Raw genomic sequence first — 14,567 nt, forward strand, 5'->3', positions numbered from 1 at the left:
GGAAGACAGGAAAATAATATTCTGGGCCTTGCTGCAACTCTATTTTGAGATATCACTCTCAACATCCCAAAAAAGACAAAAAAAAGTACTGCTCGCCTAACAAATTTTCATGAAAATCAATATTTTTCAGTACTTTATGGAGAATATCTATGCCTACCATGTATATAGAAAACTTCCTTAATTCATAAGCTTTAATTGGAGTCCAAGATGGCCTTTCTATCTCGAAGGCTGCACTAGCTGTGGCCAAATGTCTGCTCTATATCCCAAATCGAGAATTGTACTGAAACTGCATTTCCAGTCAGTGTTCCACGAGATGAGGTCAAGTGCTATTTCTTCTTCTATCATTTGAATAACATCCTATATTGATACTTAGATATTGATGATAATAAGAAACAAGATACCTGTCAGCAAAACATTTATTTTCATTTGGATTTTCATAAATTGAATACAAAATAGCCATTTTCGTGGCCAGGACTACATTGTGATTTTAAAAAAAGAAAAGAAAAAAAAGTAACCTGACATAATACATGTCCAAATTACAGCAGGTATAACAGGTTTTAGTATCAGTGTCTAGTTTTCTGATTCACTGTCTGCTGCTGCCACTGAACTCCAATGTGACTGTGTTTAATCTGTTGCATCTGGTTGTCAGTCCCTGGCAACGGCACCCTATGTAGCATGGAACTCCCTTCTTTGCACAGGAACAGTTCTTCTGGCAACCTTTGACACATCCACATGAGATTGTCTTGTTCATTGACACAGGCCAGGCTGGCTTTGGAGAAGAGATGGGAACTGCTTTTCCATTATCCATAGACCATCCAAATTCTGTGCACAAGGGAATTTTTAGCTTGGATATGTGTGCACTCTTGTCAATGAGTGTTGCTAGAGCAGCCCTTTTCAGGTGCAGGAGAAATGCTTCTTCTGTTGGGGGTAGTAGCTTTAAGAGTGTTGATCTGTTGTTCAGGAACTTGTATGCTCTCAGCTTGCCCAGATCTGAATCCTCAAAATGATCGGCTGTGGCTGTATACACAGCTATGGTGAGGTCCCGTGCCTGATTAAGGACGTCATCTGTTATGGCATCGGTTGGGTTCTCACCAAATTCTTCCAGTGCCGGTATGTCCAGAATCATGCTTCTCTTAAACCACGCCTTCTTTCCACTGAAATATGGGTAACTAGTTGTATCTCTGCCACTCAGACTGTGGACAAAGGGCATTGCACAACACTGTGAAGGTCCCAGTGCCACAACCATTTTATGGATAGGCAAGTATGCATTTTGGGCTGTTCTCACCCACAGCTCTGCTAGATCACTAAGATGCGTTGCACCATAGTACAGGCACATGACAATGATGTCAGTGTCATTTGCATGTATGACAACTCTGTCAACTCCTTCATTCTGGACACTGTAGAGGGTGTGGAGTATGATCCTGGTGTCAGCCTCCTGCTGTGTAGACTCCAGAGCAGGAACATGCATAACAGACCCTCCTGTCAGCACTACACTCTTGGTCTCTTCTTTGAAACCACCACCCAGGTAGAGATGAGTTGGGCCAAGAACAGGTTCCAGTTGCTCATTCTCAGACCATTTGTCACAGAAGAAGCTCAGAAGATTTGCTTTGTTAGCTGAGACTTCAAAAAACTCCTTTGGGTCTGGAGCTGTGAACTGCTCACTGACTTCATACACTTTGGCTGGTTTTGATCGGGCATATCTCTTTTCCTGCTCAGCTGATTTAAGGCTGGGTCCACTGTACCTGTCACAACAGAAGTGTATGATCTGAGTGCCAGCAGGCACATCATTCAGCAGCAAGTTTTTGTATCGCTCAGCAATAGCTCCAAATAGTTCACCTTTTTGAAAAGACCAGTGTCTTATGGCACACATAGCATCAACTACTAGTGCTGTCTTTTTGCCATCTTGAAGCAGATTAGGGATGCTGTTCACTTTGGTCTCCTCTTTCAGAATCTTTACTAGGCTTGCCTTGGTATCAGTTCTCATACTGCCATCCTCCTGGAAGAGGGATGGGGGAAAGTCACTGCACTCGTGGTTGCCGATGAAGTCCACAATGTTAAGCTCTCCGCCACTGGCAATGATCTGTGTCATGCGCAGAAGGGCAGTAACTTCATTGCTCTTGCCAGATGCAAATGTTTTACCCCCAGACTTCTTGGATTTTTTGTTTTGTGTGTGGAAGGTGTTAAGCTTCACAATACTTGTCTTCTTCTGATCACTGGTCACTGAGGGCTCTGACAGAGCCCTCAAACCAAGTGCTTTCACATTTGTTAGGTTGTCCTTGACTGTGGAATCTGCACATTGTCCAGTTGATATGTTGATCAGGCATGGTGTGGCTGTTGTGAATGGGTTGGTCTCTACTGCTGCCATGACCTTGACTACCATCTCAGCATCCCTGGTGACACGACTCCAACCAGATTCATGGTGTGGGCTGGAGGAATGGAGGTGCAACATAGACTTGAGCTCTGCAGAGATAGCTGCAGTGAGTGGTTTTGTGTAAAGCCATTTCATCCGGGCAGCAGGGTTGAGTGTAATGCCATCTAAACCGCTTGCCTCCTTGGCATCTGAATTATATGTCTGCTCCAGAAGCATGTCAGAGGAGACCCCATTATGACTGCCATCTGCTCTCCTCCCAACAAATGCACCTGCCATCAGCGCTTCATGTACCTCTGGAGCTGTTTCAGGTAGTTTCTTCATCTCAACCAAATACAAAGGCAAAGATTGCTGTCCATATTTATAGTGGCCTGCTGCAGTGAGGTAAGGCAGCATTTGTGCTGATTCACAGAGATGTCCAACCCAGTTACCTTCCCACTCAGATTATACACTTCTGTTGTGACAGGTACAGTGGACCCAGCCTTAAATCAGCTGAGCAGGAAAAGAGATATGCCCGATCAAAACCAGCCAAAGTGTATGAAGTCAGTGAGCAGTTCACAGCTCCAGACCCAAAGGAGTTTTTTGAAGTCTCAGCTAACAAAGCAAATCTTCTGAGCTTCTTCTGTGACAAATGGTCTGAGAATGAGCAACTGGAACCTGTTCTTGGCCCAACTCATCTCTACTTGGGTGGTGGTTTCAAAGAAGAGACCAAGAGTGTAGTGCTGACAGGAGGGTCTGTTATGCATGTTCCTGCTCTGGAGTCTACACAGCAGGAGGCTGACACCAGGATCATACTCCACACCCTCTACAGTGTCCAGAATGAAGGAGTTGACAGAGTTGTCATACATGCAAATGACACTGACATCATTGTCATGTGCCTGTACTATGGTGCAACGCATCTTAGTGATCGAGCAGAGCTGTGGGTGAGAACAGCCCAAAATGCATACTTGCCTATCCATAAAATGGTTGTGGCACTGGGACCTTCACAGTGTTGTGCAATGCCCTTTGTCCACAGTCTGAGTGGCAGAAATACAACTAGTTACCCATATTTCAGTGGAAAGAAGGCGTGGTTTAAGAGAAGCATGATTCTGGACATACCGGCACTGGAAGAATTTGGTGAGAACCCAACCGATGCCATAACAGATGACGTCCTTAATCAGGCACGGGACCTCACCATAGCTGTGTATACAGCCACAGCCAATCATTTTGAGGATTCAGATCTGGGCAAGCTGAGAGCATACAAGTTCCTGAACAACAGATAAACACTCTTAAAGCTACTACCCCCAACAGAAGAAGCATTTCTCCTGCACCTGAAAAGGGCTGCTCTAGCAACACTCATTGACAAGAGTGCACACATATCCAAGCCAAAGATTCCCTTGTGTACAGAATTTGGATGGTCTATGGATAATGGAAAAGCAGTTCCCATCTCTTCTCCAAAGCCAGCCTGGCCTGTGTCAATGAACAAGACAATCTCATGTGGATGTGTCAAAGGTTGCCAGAAGAACTGTTCCTGTGCAAAGAAGGGAGTTCCATGCTACATAGGGTGCCGTTGCCAGGGACTGACAACCAGATGCAACAGATTAAACACAGTCACATTGGAGTTCAGTGGCAGCAGCAGTGAATCAGAAAATTAGACACTGATACTAAAACCTGTTATACCTGCTGTAATTTGGACATGTATTATGTCAGGTTACTTTTTTTTTCTTTTCTTTTTTTAAAATCACAATGTAGTCCTGGCCACGAAAATGGCTATTTTGTATTCAATTTATGAAAATCCAAATGAAAATAAATGTTTTGCTGACAGGAATCTTGTTTCTTATTATCATCAATATCTAAGTATCAATATAGGATGTTATTCAAATGATAGAAGAAGAAATAGCACTTGACCTCATCTCGTGGAACACTGACTGGAAATGCAGTTTCAGTACAATTCTCGATTTGGGATATAGAGCAGACATTTGGCCACAGCTAGTGCAGCCTTCGAGATAGAAAGGCCATCTTGGACTCAAATGAAAGCTTATGAATTAAGGAAGTTTTCTATATACATGGTAGGCATAGATATTCTCCATAAAGTACTGAAAAATATTGATTTTCATGAGAATTTGTTAGGCGAGCAGTACTTTTTTTTGTCTTTTTTGGGATGTTTAGAGTGATATCTTAAAATAGAGTTGCAGCAAGGCCCAGAATATTATTTTCCTGTCTTCCCCTATGTGTCAACATACTCTCTGCCAAATTTTATAGTTCTATGACTATTAATGCCATTGTAGTACCTAAATATCTGCAGATACATAATTTCGCCTGGAAAATGTCCCAAAAAGAGGGTTTTTGGCCCCCTGTAGCTTTCCAGCAGCTAGTTGACCGGGTTGTCCACCCAGGTTGTTATCCTTGAAGGTCCTAGATATCATTTCTGGTGTCAAACCTTTTACAACGCTCCATGTCTGTTTTTCTGCTTGGCCCCCTGGGTATTTAACAAAATCGTCCTAGAGATTTTATCGGATTGGCTCACAACTTGGTTTGTACAATCTAGACACATGGCCGACGCTAAATTGGGAAGCTTTTAAGTTTTTACCAGAGGGCGTGACCGTAGTGATATGGCGAAGTTTGGGGACGTTGTTGCGTGCGCAGCGTGATGACGTCACTCACACGTGCCCTTGCGGTGGAGAAACATGACACCTCCCCGGTGTTTTCACACGCGCAGCGCCGCGGAGGACGAGGAGAGGCATTCAGGGACCGGTCCGAATTCTAAAATGAGCCTCGCTCCGGGCAGAACAGCCAGCTGCGTACACTATTAAAGTGTGTTCCATGCAATGCGAGCAAGCGTCAGCGACAAAATCAATTCCATTGCTTTATTTTTTTTTTGTATTGGACTGTCCTAACTGGCCGCGAGTTTAACAGTGTGGACAGAGAGCGTCCGATGTCACGCAGCTCAATGTGATAGTCGGACGCTCGCATGCAGTTATGACACGGTGGAAACGACTCCCTGGGATATTTAAGCCTGAATTACAGTTGTTGGTCAACGATGTATAAGGCCTTTGAGTGGCCTATTTTTAAAATACTTAAAATAAAGTTATATTTGGCCATTTTCCAAACATTTGGAATGTAGTGTGCATATATGTGAAAACTTAAAACAAAGGTATTAAAGCGTTTTTAAACCTACATTAATAGGGCAACGACCTTAAAAAAGTCATTTGGGGCGACGGTTATTTATCTCAAAATTAATAGATTTCCTTAACAAAATGTATATTTTAATAAGTATCAGTAATTAAATTATCTGTTCAAGAAAGATAGACTCTTGTGTCTTTTCATTTTTTGAAAACCATTTTTAAATACATTTTATCTATAATGGAAGTGTCACCCTCATAAAGCCATTACATATATTTTTCTTTTCTCTACAATTCATAAAACTGATTTAAAATGTGTACAAGTAGTACCCACTTATGCATACTATACCAATGATTTATATTTGAACCAAAACTGATAGACTGATAGACATTACATTTTGAATTTGGTACAAAATTGCCATTTGTTGGTTACACCCAGTGGTGGACAGTATCGGAGTAAATTTACTTGAGTACCGTACTTAAGTACATATCCAGAGGATTTGTACTTTACTTGAGTATTAGATTTCTTTGGTACTTATTACTCTTACTTGAATACATTTCCAAGACAAATATTTTTACTTTTACTCGAGTAAATTTCTAGGAATACTTAGGAGAGGTATATGTATGTGACTGAGTGGCTATATGTGTGTGTGTGTGTGTGTGTGTGTGTGTGTGTGTGTGTGTGTGTGTGTGTGTGTGTGTGTGTGTGTGTGTGTGTAATGAACCAAACAAAAAAACAAAAAAAATTCATGCCACTCCTTCGGCAGTTAATACGGCCCGAACAGTAACGTGCACCCAGGTGTGTTATACATCAAAATGTGCGTCTCCATCCTGCGATAACGTGCATAACTTCTCAGTCAAAAGCGATACCATGGCGACGATAGACGCCAAAAAGCGTGCCCAACCTTCATCTGATTGGTCCATACAGATAAAACTTCGTGCCTCAAGCCCCACAATACGGTTACACGTACATGCACGAAAATCGAGACACACCTGTATCATGTTGCAACTTAAAGAAAAGTCTCCGGCGCCATGGCCGAAACCGAACAGGAAGTCGGCCATTTTGGCACAATTTATGCCATTTCTTCGGCCGCTTCGACCGTAACGTGCACAAGGGGTGTTATACTTCAAAATGTGCGTCTCAATCCTGCAACGTCGCGCATTACTTTTCTCAGTCAAAAGCGTTACCATGGCGACGATAGATGCCAAAAAGCTCACCCCCCCTTCATCTGATTGGTCCATATTTTATAGTTCCTACTTTCTGCCATAACTTTTGAATGGTTTGACGTAAAGACTCGTGGGTGGTGTCATCAGACTCGGTATTGAGTACTTGACCTTCATTGGTGCAAAATAGTCCGCCCTTTCTTCTGATTGATCAATATTTTTATAGTCCCTATTCTCCGCCATAACTTTTGAATGTTTTGACATAGAGTCGTGGGTGGTGTCATGTGACTCAATTTTGAGTACTTGACCTTCATTGGCTTGAATTAGCCCCACCCCTTTTTCTGATTGGTCGATATTTGATACATCCTATTTTTTGCCATACCTTTTAAATGGTATGGCATACAGAGTCGTGGGTGGTGTCATCAGACTCGGTTTTGACTGCTTCACCTTAATTGGTGCAAATTATCCCCGCCCCTTCTTCTGATTGGTCGACATGTGATACTTCCGATTTTCTGCAATAACTTTTGAATGGTTTGACATAAAGACTCGTGGGTGGTGTCATCGGACTCAGTTTTGAGTCCTTGAACATAATTGCTGCAAATTAGCCTTGCCCCTTCTTCTGATCGGTCGATATCTGTTAGTTCCTACTTTCTGCCATAACTTTTGAATGGTTTGATATAGAGAGTCGTGGGTGGTGTCATCCTCTAAATGTCGCAAGTCATACAAACTTCCACTGCAGCCTGAACGTGCACAAGGGTGCGAGGGCCCGTTCATCACTGCTTGCAGCTTTAATTATTGTTGTGTTTTGATGTATTTGATGTAAGCCCAGTGGATATTTCAAGCTTACAGAAGGCTGCATTTAACTGCTGCTATGTCATTCCTGCAGTATTTCTGCAGGTGTTTTGGTCACTGCTATTATTTGTAATATACTATATTATTTGTAATCAGCACAAATTATCTGTCCCCATATGATAAAATCCACCCCCCCCACCCCCCCTATTTATTTTTACAACTCGAGTACTGGTCACCAGTCCATCACAGGGCGTATATGTGGCCCTGTGATGGACTGGTGACCTGTCCAGGGTGTAACCCCTGCCTCTCACCTGAAATGAGCTGGGATAGGCTCCAGCAGACCCCCGTGACCCCGCAAAGGATAAAGCGGGTATAGATAATGGATGGATGGATGGAGTACTGGCTGAAACCAACACAATCAAATAGAAGAATAAGAAAGAGTGTGGACGAGGCTAAATGAAGGAGAGATAGTGGGTTGCTGCAGAGCTGCAGTGAATCTGAGTAATCATTCTCTTTTTAAATGACCTGATAGAAAGGCAACTTTAAAACACCTCTAGATTAGCTGCAATTGGCCTCATTTCACACACGACTCCGTACTCAAACCTCTCCTTTTGTATGCATAAGTCCCACAAGGCTTATAAACTTCAGCTCTAAGCTGTGCAGTCTTTCAGTTCCAACTCTTTAGGGTTTAACAGATATGCGTGTCCCCCCGTCCTCCTCAGCAGTCTCTCAGGCCGGATCCACCAACCTCCACTTCCCACTGAGCTGGAGGTGACGGCCTCTTTCACTAAATGTCTGCTCAAGTTGCAATTTTCCTCTTTTCTCCGGCTTCATTGTGATGAATCGCGCTTTTTTTTTCCAGGAACGAGAGAAGCCCCCTACGCAAGAGGGATTCATGAATTCACGTGTCCCACCAGTAAAAGCCCAGAAAAGCACAAACGATGCACTTACTGCTGCCGACTACTGAACAACCCATTGATTATTCAACAGAAATTCACTTTAACATAACTGAACATGCAAATCTATTCAATTAGACTGATTCTTATGGAGTAAAATAGCTTTCAAAAAGATGTGTCCATGTTATAACTATTCTTATTCGTAATGATAAACATTTGTATGTGAATAAAAAAAAGTTGTACCCAAAATTCTGTCTGATAAATTATTAGGGTTAGGATTGTTTTTATGTGAGTATGAATCTAAAAGCTGTGAGTGCAAAGTCTTATGAATACAATTCTAATTTCTACGACTACCAGTCTTCACTGTGAATACGAATTTTTGTGGGTTTTTGTGGTTTGTGGGTACGAGTCGAAAAACTGATGCTGAAGCCGAGGACGGCTGGCAACACAGCAGCCATGGACACGCCGCTCACGCTAACTTCTTTTAAATTTGATCTAAAAAAGTGGTTAATTAGTGGTCAAGGCTGTCAACATTACATTTTAGTGCGTAATTTTCCTAGCTTGCTGCCCTGCCTGTCGGTGTTTGTCTGATCCACCTGTCATGTTGCCTATTAGTTTGTCTAGTTACACTGTTGCTTTTTGTGCATGGCTTTTTATTCTGTGTTTAGTGCTTTAGTCTTGTTTGTTTTTGGCCTGTTAGTGTGTTATTGTGTCTCGTGTTATTAATGTTGATGTTACTGTTGCTGCTTCATGTTGTTTCTGTTTTCGTTTGTAGCAATTGTCTGTTGTTGAGCTTATGTTAACCTGTGTGTGTATGTATTTTAGCTTAGTCTCTTACCTTTTAATCTTTATTCTGATGTAGCCTTCATATTTGGAAATGTTTTATTGATTATATCTTAATAATTTTTCTTTTAGGTTGACTATTTTACACCAGTCCAGGGACAGCAGATGCAAAAAAGCCTTTTTGGCTAATTCTGGCATATTTTACATTTGTTCAAATGTATTATTAATGTGCATTGTCCCTGATAACGAAACCTTTAAATAAATTAAATAAATAAATAACGCAGGGGAAGCTCCATCACAGATAAATAACCCATCCAACATTTATTTATTTTTATTTAGTTATTTATTTCATGAAATTGTACTGTTGTAAACAATATACAGTTTATGGACGTAAAGACGTACTGCTTTATCTTACAAGCTGACGACATGCCAGCTAATTAGCACTAATGAAGACAAAAACAAAACTAATTTGAGATATAATGTTGACCAAAATATGGCTTTTAATGATTTAACGTTATAACTTGTGCCAATTGGCATATAGATCGGTTCATTTTGTATATTTATAATATATATAAGGTTAAATTCCTCTTTGCTGACTGTTCTCAGTCATAGTTATTTACTAAATGGAGCGATCAGATCAGTCTGCCTACGGTCACATCTGGACTTGAGTTTGACATTTAGAATATCCATAAAGGATGGTAAAGTTGTGCTAAAGTATATAATATTTTACCTTCACCTTTAAAATAGCAATGTATCCAAGTGTTTGGCAACATGACAGATACATAACCATGTACAAGCTGCTAGTTTAATGATGAATAGAATCATGTATCAAACGTGAACGGGATAAACCAGTGAGTGGTTCTGGTCTGCACAATAGATCTGGTGAGAGTATAAATAAAACATCTACCCACAATGATCTTTAACACAACCAACAGAAGAAACTCAAATCTGCTACGTGAAGGTTTTGTGTCTAAAATGTCCAAAGCTCTGCACTTTGTCAATCTGTGCATAAAAGGACAACGTCACACAAAGTGCTCTTAAATTGTTAATTGTTTGTTCTACCTGCAATATTCATACATGCCAGGCCGGCTGTTGAAAAGCACAGCAGATTTGCAAAAACCTGCAAGCTGACGTTGACAGAACAGAGTGGTGAATACTTAATTCAAGGTAGCACTTTTATCATATACTGTTAAAGTTTAAAAAGCTGAATGCATCTAAAACACTGACGAGTGCAAGTTAGGGATGGGCGGTATGGACTAAAAAATGTATCACGATAATTTCTGGCATTTATCCCGATAACTATAAAAATGACGATAAAAAAAATACCAATTAAACTCCACCTTTGTAACTATAAATATATCACCACATTCAGTCTTTGGAGCCAAAACACTGCTGTAAAAGATACTAAATACTACTAAACCTCATCAATGGGAATCAATCAATCTATCTATCTATCTATCTATCTATCTATCTATCTATCTATCTATCTATCTATCTATCTATCTATCTATCTATCTATCTATCTATCTATCTATCTATCTATCTATCTATCTATCTATCTATCTATCTATCTATCTTGCTCCCTTCCTTCCTTCCTTCCTTCCTCCTGCTCTCTCCTTCCTTCTTCCCTTCCTCTTTTCTCCCTTCCTTCCTTCCTCCTCCCCTTTCTTTCCTTCCTTCCTTCCTTCCTTCCTTCCTTCCTTCCTTCCTTCCTTCCTTCCTTCCTTCCTTCCTTCCTTCCTTCCTTCCTTCCTTCCTTCCTTCCTTCCTTCCTTCCTTCCTTCCTTCCTTCCTTCCTTCCTTCCTTCCTTCCTTCCTTCCTTCCTTCCTTCCTTCCTTCCTTCCTTCCTTCCTTCCTTCCTTCCTTCCTTCCTTCCTTCCTTCCTTCCTTCCTTCCTTCCTTCCTTCCTTCCTTCCTTCCTTCCTTCCTTCCTTCCTTCCCGTGCGTTGATTTAACGCAGAACTATAAATCAGCTTTACACAAAAACGTCATCAACGGGAATTTATCGTTTTTACCGCGAGATACAAATTCTTACCGTGAGGAATTTTTTTGCCGGTATATCGTGAACGGTAAAATATTACCCATTCCTAGTGCAAGTCCTTCTCCGTCTCTCCCATCCCCACAACTGTTCCCTTATCAGAAATGAATATTTGATCTAGTCTTACACTGTAATGTAACCATGGCAACTACTGCTAATTGTACACAGACATGCTCCTTTGAACATGAAAGCATTAAATATAAAGGCAAATGGGTCAATGACGAATAAGGATTTTCAACAGGTCAATTTTAAAATAATAATAAAAAGAACATCTATTGCAGTAGTTCAAACATTAAGAATGTTGTGTACACATAAATTCATGTAAAAATTTTAAATTGAGTTTTTTGTCAAGATGAATTGGCACTAGCCTTAAAAAAGGTCATGTGGTGCAACCATGATTCATATTAAAATAAATTAATTTCCTTAACATCTTGACATCTTTTTTTTTTTTACAAGTTTTCAGTATTATACAGAAATGGTTGTTTTTTTAATGGTCGCGCCACATGATATTTCATAAAATGGACATAATCAGTCAAACTTTGTTTGTATATTATGATGGGAATATATATATAAATGTGTTGCAATCTTACACACTACAAGATACTTCAGAAATCATGCCAGATAGAAGATTGATTTAAATACATTTAGAGTGATTTCAAAACAGTTTTCAAAACCAGAGTCGTGGTTGGACGGTCGCACCACATGACATTTTGACGCTTAAAACAACAACAAAATCCCAAATAACTAGTATGTTTTGTAAAATTCAAGTGAGTCCATATGTGGGACAGGTAGGTCATATATATGGTATTTTCTTATCCATTTAAACCTTTTTTGAATTGAAAAAAATCTGTTTTTCAGAAAATATAGGCGTCACGTCATTGACCCAAATATAAATGTTCAGAACCTGATACATGAGGTATGAAAAGAAGTGGAATCTTGTCAGAAATGTCTACATTTCTACCAAGGGGGATAAATAAATAAACTTGGATTTTATTAATTTCCCATCGGAGATAAATGAGCTATCTTTGATACGGATTAACATTCTGTTAGTTCAATAACATTGACACATTTAGGAATGAACCAACAATCCATAAACAGATATTCATGACATGAATGTTTCAACGTGCAGAGAAGCCCAAAGTTCATCGTAAGCCGAACAGCTTTTATTTTGTTTTTATTGGGACATTTAAAGAATGATCTTTTTATTGCAAGATCGTGAATATAATTACTTCCTAAAGATCTGCAGGACTGTAAAGTTCAGAGGTTTAGAGTAAAAGAACTACTGACTACAGAAGTGATGTCATTTGTGGCCAGATTGCAGGTTTGAAAAGTAGAAATAACCAACGTGGCCGCTGTGCTGGTGCATGCTCTTATATAGTTATAAGTATATTGTTATACCATTGCTGTCTATTGTTCTCTATTATAGTGTAGTATTATAGTAAAGTAATGATAATGTAATACTATGCATTATAATTACTTCTATTATTACATACATACATAGTAGCAACTAAATGCAGGGTGTTTGTTTTGTTTTCTTTTGTTTGCTTTGATTTGTTTGATTTTGACTATATTTATATATACATATATATAATTGAGTATTATATCACTGTGTAGAACAGTTATTAAAGTAGGTATGGGTGTTTTATAAGTAAGTTTATTGAAACTCTTTATATAAGATAAGTGGATACTTCATTCCTACTCCGTTTCGAGCATGTTGGTGGATCCGTGACGTCTGCCCGAGTGCTGCAGAGATCCTGCAGATATGTTACACTTAAATATATATAATATATATATACACACATATATATACACACACACATATATATATATATATATATATATATATATATATATATATATATATATATATATATATATATGTTCTGTTTTTTTACTTTATTGTACTCTTTCTTTTAACATGCATGTTCCAAATAAAATCTTCAAATCTTCTCAAATCAACCATTTCTCTTCTATTTGAAAGAGTGTACATTAATTTACAGTGATCAACAGCCTTGAGAATGAAATGTGATCCAGAGATGTCCCAGCCCTCCACAAAGGAGGGCTAGAGGACACACATGAGAGAGGGGACTGTTTTCTGTCCTCTCTGACCGTCCTCAGACTGTCCCCACAACTCTGAGGAACATAAAGCATTATTATTATTATTATTATTATTATTATAAGTATTTATTGGAAACATAGATCCATAGCTTCTCAGGTGTGTGTGTGTGTGCAGGGCAGTGTGTGTACCTGTGTTCAGGTGTGTGTGTGCAGGGCAGGGCAGTGTGTGTACCTGTGTTCAGGTGTGTGTGTGCAGGGCAGGGCAGCGTTTGTACCTGTGTCCGGAGGATCTCAGGTGTGTGTGTGCAGGGCAGTGTGTGTACCTGTGTCCGGAGGATCTCAGGTGTGTGTGTGCAGGGCAGTGTGTGTACCTGTGTCCGGAGGATCTCAGGTGTGTGTGTGCAGGGCAGGGCAGTGTGTGTACCTGTGTTCAGGTGTGTGTGTGCAGGGCAGGACAGTGTGTGTACCTGTGTCCGGAGGATCTCAGGTGTGTGTGTGCAGGGCAGGACCGTGTGTGTACCTGTGTCCGGAGGATCTCAGGTGTGTGTGCAGGGCAGGGCAGCGTTTGTACCTGTGTTCAGGTGTGTGTGTGCAGGGCAGGACGGTGTGTGTACCTGTGTTCAGGTGTGTGTGTGCAGGGCAGGGCAGCGTTTGTACCTGTGTCCGGAGGATCTCAGGTGTGTGTGTGCAGTGTGTGTACCTGTGTCCGGAGGATCTCAGGTGTGTGTGTGCAGGGCAGTGTGTGTACCTGTGTTCAGGTGTGTGTGTGTGTGCAGGACAGTGTGTGTACCTGTGTCCGGAGGATCTCTCCTTTGGTCAGCTGCATGTCTCCAGTCAGCTCTTTAACGCTGATGCCCAGCGGCTCCAGACGCTTGCTGAAGTAATTAGTCATCTCAGCTGCCAACGCCTTCATGGGAGCCACATACACGATCTGCAGAGAGAGAGAGAATGAATGAATGAATGAATGAATGAATGAATGAATGAATTAATCTTTATTTTGGCTTGTACACACTTTTTTACAAGACAAGATGAAAAGGTAAAATAAACATTTCTTTCGCCGAAAAAGGTGTAGCTGAAGCCGTAGCTTATAGTGCCTACGCTTTTTATCTTATGATCAGCTTAAATATGAGACATTAGCTTTTACTCCGTGGAAACAAACAATGCATAAAGAAGACAAAAAAAAATAAGACAAAATATAAAATTGACGTTTCACATTCTAGAATGTTTTTGATACTATACTTTATATTTATAGTGTTATAGAACTGCACATTTTTAGGTCGTTGTCACGACTATTCCATATTTCTCTAGCCTTAATTGATGTCCATCTCTTTTTAATATTAGTTCTTGCTGTCGTCGTCTCAAACAT

At 40.3% G+C, this 14,567-nt stretch overlaps 1 protein-coding gene across 3 annotated transcripts in view; it reads right to left on the minus strand.

The window, feature by feature from the left end:
• The window catches only part of ascc3 (activating signal cointegrator 1 complex subunit 3), a 277,397-nt gene that overhangs the window by 180,861 nt on the left and 81,969 nt on the right, over window positions 1–14,567 (minus strand). For all 3 annotated transcript variants that reach the window (XM_061715394.1, XM_061715404.1, XM_061715413.1), the window contains exon 10: window positions 13,992–14,132. In XM_061715394.1, coding sequence (XP_061571378.1) covers window positions 13,992–14,132 — 141 coding nt within the window. The remainder of the gene's footprint in view (window positions 1–13,991; window positions 14,133–14,567) is intronic.

Source organism: Cololabis saira, chromosome 3 (assembly GCF_033807715.1).
Source record: "Cololabis saira isolate AMF1-May2022 chromosome 3, fColSai1.1, whole genome shotgun sequence".
NCBI classification, from domain to species: domain Eukaryota; kingdom Metazoa; phylum Chordata; class Actinopteri; order Beloniformes; family Belonidae; genus Cololabis; species Cololabis saira.